Raw genomic sequence first — 6,159 nt, 5'->3', positions numbered from 1 at the left:
AACAAAACCACGACGGCTTTGTTCATTCGCAAGGCTGAATTTATATTTTCGTAACCAACCTGATCACCAACTATAATCAACACAATCTCAATCAAAGCGATCGGCTCCAGTCCATATGTAAACCCATTCTGGAGGGAAATTAAAATAAAATAAAATAAAAACTGCATGCAAGGAAGAAGAAAATACCTTCTAAACTAACCTAAACCTAAACACAGAAATTAAGAAGATAAAGAAACACACCTTGTTTCCTTGTATGTTTTTAGAAATAAAGAAAGAATAGAAAAAACAACAATAAACACCAGTTAGAAATGTTCTCACGCACATCCACTCACGCAAACTCACTAAACGAGAAAGAGAGAGAGAGAGAGAGAGAGAGAGACTCTACAGGAGAAGGAATGAGGAAGGTGTTTCACACACGTGACTCAGACACAGAACCAGGAAGCAGGAATCACCTGATTTCAGGGAAAGAGAAACTGAAGTGTAGTTGAGCTGTTGTGTGTTTGTGTCTCTGTATTCAAGCAGTAAAATGGCAGAAGCCAGATTTTCTCAGGATGAGTTCTTGTGTCCAGTGTGTCTGGATCTGCTGAAGGATCCAGTGACCACTTCCTGTGGACACAGTTACTGTAAGATCTGTATTACAGACTGCTGGGATCAGGAGGATCAGAAGAGAGTCTACAGCTGTCCTCAGTGCAGACAGACCTTCAGTCCAAGACCTGCTTTATCTAGAAACACCATGCTGGCTGAAGTGGTGGAGAAACTGAAGAAGACCAGACTCTCTGATGACTGTTACGCTGGAGCTGGAGATGTGCAGTGTGACGTCTGTACTGGAAGAAAATACAGAGCCGTCAAGTCCTGTCTGGTGTGTCTGAACTCTTACTGTCAGAATCACCTCCAACAACATGAGAGTTTCTTTAGAGGAAAGAGACACAATCTGACTGAAGCCACTGGACGACTGCAGGAGATGATCTGTCAGAAACATGAGAAGATCCTCGAGGTTTTCTGTCGCACTGATCAGAAGTGTATATGTGTGCTGTGTACGGTTACTGAACATAAAAACCACGACATTGTGTCAGCCGCAGATCAGAGGACAGAGACACAGGTATTTAACACTAGACACTGATCAAATATTGCTGACACTCATTTCATATTTGTTTATATCAGCACCTTATTAACAATCTTTCGTAAAACAGACCTTGATTATGCAAAATAAAATAATGGAGTGAACTATTCACAAATTCTTTGACAAAATATATAAACTAGCATCAGTCAAAACACAGAAACACTGTCAGTGTGAAATTCTACGTCTGTGTCAGTTTCACTTTTATAACACTTACACTTAGAGTAATTTATGCTGATATGATGATTGTAACTCATCATCACTTCTGGAGATTGAACCTACAGCTGTTAGTTATCAGCTCCTCTTTTACTGGATTGATCTGTTCTCATGATGATTTAGTGTCAGTAGTTTTCTGTGAGATTGACGATCATCTGTTTGTCCTGCAGAAGCAGCTGAAGGAGACTCAGAAGACGCTCCAGCAGAGAATCCAGCAGAGAGAGAAAGATCTCCAGCAGCTGAGAGAGACTGTGGAGTCTCATGAGGTGAGTCTGGAGAAGAAGAGAAGTTTGTCTCCGTCTCAGTTCAGACTCACTGAAGCTGAATCACTGTGTGTCCTAACAGCGCTCTGCACAGACAGCAGTGGAGGACAGTGAGAGGATCTTTACTGAGCTCATCCGCTCCATTGAGAGAAGCCGCTCTGAGCTGATACGACTGATCAGAGATCAGGAAAAGACTGCAGTGAGTCGAGCTGAAGAACGACTGGAGCGACTGGAGCAGGAGATCAATGATCTGAGGAGGAGAGACGCTGAGCTGGAGCAGCTTTCACACACACAGGATCACATCCAGTTCCTGCAGGTAACACAGATCTAGAAGAACAGGGTCATAGTGGACTTGAGCAGATCCTGCTGTGACAGAGACTCACAGAGAAACAGTTCATGAGTGTCTTATTATATAATCATCAGTCAGACTCTCATCTGATCATCTTCTTCTGAAAGAGACGCCGCTTACAAATGGCTTTCAGCTCTGGAGATCTGTTAGGAATCATTTCTCTGAGCTCTTTCTTCTGGAAGATGTATTTAGCTGCTAAACACTGCTAGCGCCACCAACTGTTCAAAACTTCACTATTATCGTGAACTTGATAGTAACGATTCTGAGTAACATTCATCAAAATTGGATCAGGTGATCCTCAAACCTGAAAAAAAAAATGTATTTTTATTTGGCTGTAACACATTGATGAATTTGAGCATGAAGACCCCAAACATGAAGTCAGTCTGTATATTAGCAATGCTTCAGTTTATTGAAACCAATCCAAACCTGAGCGTGTCTTAAGGGTCCTTGTGAAGTTTCAGTGTCTCTAACCATTATAAAGTTATAAATGATGCTCAATCTTAGGGTGACCAAATGTGACATTATCCCAGGAAATATCCAGGTTTGGGCTTTGGTTTCCTGTTTTCACACTTAATGAAGGTAATGATCGTTTGACCAATAACATGCAGTAATTGTATGTAATCGACCAGTCGTGCTGCGTGAGAAGGATCTACAGAGAACGGTCAAAGCGATGCAGATGCGTGTACATATTAGTGTTGGACTTGAAGCAGCACTGAGTAGACCGATCAGTGTATGACATCAGAGTGATTCAAAAACACAAGAAGCCGTTTCACAATACTTTGTAGTACAACAATTGGTCTGCACAGTGCAAACACAAACCAAAACCTGGATATTTTAGACAATATAGAAATCCTGGCAAGGATGTGTCCTGGGAAAATGGTATGTTTGATCACCCTAGTTAATCTGATCATAGCCTTAGAGCTGCTTTTCCTACAATGAGTCTCCATTGATGTGCTTGAACTGTTAGAAATGAATCTGTAGCTCTAATGTGATTAAATGAATATGAGAAGAATGAAGCTGATGTTGTGAAAGTGCTGGATTGAGGAGAGTTACTAAAGATCAAATCTGATGTTCCTGAAGGTTATTGAGTGAAGTGTGGAGCTGATGAGTTTGATTTCTGTTTTCTGTAGAGTTTCCAGTCTCTCTCAGCACTTCCTGAATCTACAGATGTAAATGATGATCTCTTCAGTTCTCTCTTCTCTTCTGATGATCTGAGAGAATCTGTCCATCAGCTGAGAGACAAACTGGAGGATTTCTGTAAAGAGCAGCTGAAGAAGATCTCAGACAGAGGTAAAGTCCTGGAGATTCATCTGCTCTCAGAAACCAGTCCATCATCATCTCATATCATGGAGAACATCATATTAGAAATGTGTTAGGAATAGATACAGGATCATGAGAATCACACTGTTCATGTCTGTTGATTTCCACAGAAACATTCACCAGCATTGATCTCTGGACCAGGAAGGACTTCCTACAATGTAAGTCAGTAAGAAAACCAGCAGAAAACTCTCTGAGAGTCTTCATATTCTTCCTGTAGAAGGAGAAAGAAGAGTTTTATAACTGATGAAGTAAATGATGATGTGCACAGATATCTGTTCATCTGTACTGAGACACTGATGATACACTGAACATGAAAAGATCAAACGGATTCATAATTCCTGATTCTGATGTGTTTTATCTCCATCAGATTCCCATCAGTTCACTCTGGATCTGAACACAGTGAATAAACTCCTCCATCTGTCTGAGAACAACAGAGTGATTACTGGTACTGGCAGAGATCAGTCGTATCCTGATCATCCAGACAGATTTGATTATTATCAGCAGGTGTTGTGTAGAGAGAGTGTGTGTGGACGCTGTTACTGGGAGATTGAGTGGAGTGGATATAATAGTGTGTGTATATCAGTCTCATATAAGAGCATCAGCAGGAAGGGACGGGGTAAAGAGTGTGTGTTTGGACGTAATGATCAGTCCTGGAGTTTGATCTGCTCTCCCTCCAGTTACTCATTCAAACACAATAACATAAATACTTCTCTCCCTATAAAGTCCATCAGCAGCAGAATAGGAGTGTTGGATGATGATGATGATAAGGAGGAAGAGGAAGAGGAGGAAGAGAATGATGATGATGATGTTGTCAGGAGAATAGGAGTGTTTGTGGATCACAGAGCAGGAACTCTGTCCTTCTACAGCGTCTCTGACACAATGAGACTCATCCACACAGTCCAGACCACATTCACTCAGACGCTCTATCCTGGGTTTAGTGTTTGGTTTGGATCATCAGTGAAACTGTGTTGATGAATCAGAGTTGACTGACGAGAGATTCTACCCATAATGCTTTTGATGATGAATCAGTATCAGTGAGATGTTGTTGAGTCTCTTCTTCTTTTCTCTTCATGACATTAATACTGCAGCTGATCTTCTGTCACTGAAATACCTCAGAATGAGCAGCATACGCTCTACAGTGACAGAAAAGATAAATTGTTGAATGAAGTAATTATTTTAGTTTTCTTCATGTGCAAAAGTATTGTCATTGCTTCATAATGTTACGGTTGAACCACTGATGGCAGATGAACTATTCTGAAGATGTCTTTCATACTTTACTGGACCTTGACAGTGTAAGTTATTTAACAGTCTATGGGACAGTCACAAGCCTCCCGGTTTTCATCCGAAGACGAACAAAGCTTTTACAGTTTTAGAACAACATGAGGGTAAATAATTAATGACAAAATATTCATTTTGGGGTGGAGTATCCCTTTAATTTTCGATACTTTCGATACGGATACTGATGCTGTGAGGATCGATCATTTCTGCAAATCATTTCTGATAAGAACTGCATATTTGAACCATTAATTGTATTTATTTATCAAGACATTCGGTGCATATAGTAAGCTTCTAGGTGGAAAATCAGCCATATTAGTGAATAATTGTGTTGGATAGAAGTTAGAACCATTTCTCCTGCTCATCTGAACACAAGCAAGTGCTGAAAGACAGGACCAATCAATCACAGACAGTGTTCACTGGTCTTTCCTGGCACCTCAAATACATGATTATATGGTGATTTTGCTGTTGTAAACACTACTGTTTGTTCTGAATTTATTCATTTTTTTGAATGATAATGAAAAACAGGATTGATAAGTATAATTTAGAGGATGAAAATCAGTATAAGCATGTTTTATCAGTGTTCTGATAATTATTTTTAAGGCATTTTATGATTTGTAAATAAATATTGTAATAAAAATAGTACTTTTTAGTAAGATAACAAAAAAGACAAGATCCCTCAACACCGTTTAAACATTTTCCAATCAAACAGCAAGCATGAAAGAGAACAGGCACCTTTGTTTATATTGCTGTGTGTAGAACTATGTTAGCTACATATTTTTATATAAATATTTAATTTTAATATAATGTAAATATGTTCCCTGCACTTTATTTGGACAGGTGTATTCATGTAGATGTTTCTTGATTTAATTGTAGATTTAAATTCAATGAGACAAGATGGTCTATGAATGACTCTGCATTTTATCCGTCTCTGAAATGAGGCGATGTGAACACTACAGAGCGCTGAACTCTCTCATGCAGTGCATGTTTCATTCATACTCAAAGCCAGAGGGCGCTCTCACGCAGAAAGTCCAAAACAGACTCATAGAAGTAATAACTTATTATGTGCAGGAAATCCCTAATATGGACAAAAGCATCTGGCTTATCTGCTGTAATACATTTTTACTGATGAAACCCAAAGACAATAAACACACGATTGGGAAAATATATTGTTTATGTATTTTTGAAGTTATCTCCAGGTAATAAATAAACTTTATGAATAATGCTGTTCTGTCAGGACCATTATCGTCGAAGATAACTTATAATATCATACATTTTAGGATGGGGGTATGGATCTGTTTTCCTGCAGCCTGCACGGATAGAACACATAAATAGCACATAAATACCCCCCCTCCCCCAGGGTAAACAATACAGAAACAACATTAATGATTAATGTAGCAGATATCATTAATGTGCTGAGTGATTATGTTATATATCAACATAATTCAGTGGTCTGATCAAGAAGAAATATCCAGTGCCAAGTCCTGACTGGATGAGAGGAGGAGTTGGGGATGGAGGAGGATGATTAGCTTCTGAGCAAAGTGATAGCTGCTGAATAATGACTGAAAGGATCTTATAAACAGAATCATGATTGGTGTTGTATTCCTAGGTAGGCATGG

The 6,159-nt window shown here is 39.3% G+C and overlaps 1 protein-coding gene across 1 annotated transcript; it reads left to right on the top strand.

The window, feature by feature from the left end:
• Nucleotides 1-458: 458 nt before the first annotated feature.
• LOC128027410 (tripartite motif-containing protein 16-like) lies at nt 459-4,378 on the top strand. The gene is made up of 6 exons (XM_052615018.1): nt 459-1,099; nt 1,504-1,599; nt 1,679-1,912; nt 3,076-3,235; nt 3,376-3,423; nt 3,633-4,378. The coding sequence occupies exons 1-6, from the start codon at nt 527-529 to the stop codon at nt 4,235-4,237; spliced, it is 1,716 nt and encodes a 571-aa protein (XP_052470978.1). The 5' UTR covers nt 459-526; the 3' UTR covers nt 4,238-4,378.
• Nucleotides 4,379-6,159: the final 1,781 nt, after the last annotated feature.

This window comes from Carassius gibelio, chromosome A14, assembly GCF_023724105.1.
Source record: "Carassius gibelio isolate Cgi1373 ecotype wild population from Czech Republic chromosome A14, carGib1.2-hapl.c, whole genome shotgun sequence".
NCBI lineage: Eukaryota > Metazoa > Chordata > Actinopteri > Cypriniformes > Cyprinidae > Carassius > Carassius gibelio.
Note: the sequence above shows the minus strand (reverse complement) of the source record. Positions and strands in the feature narration are given on the sequence as shown.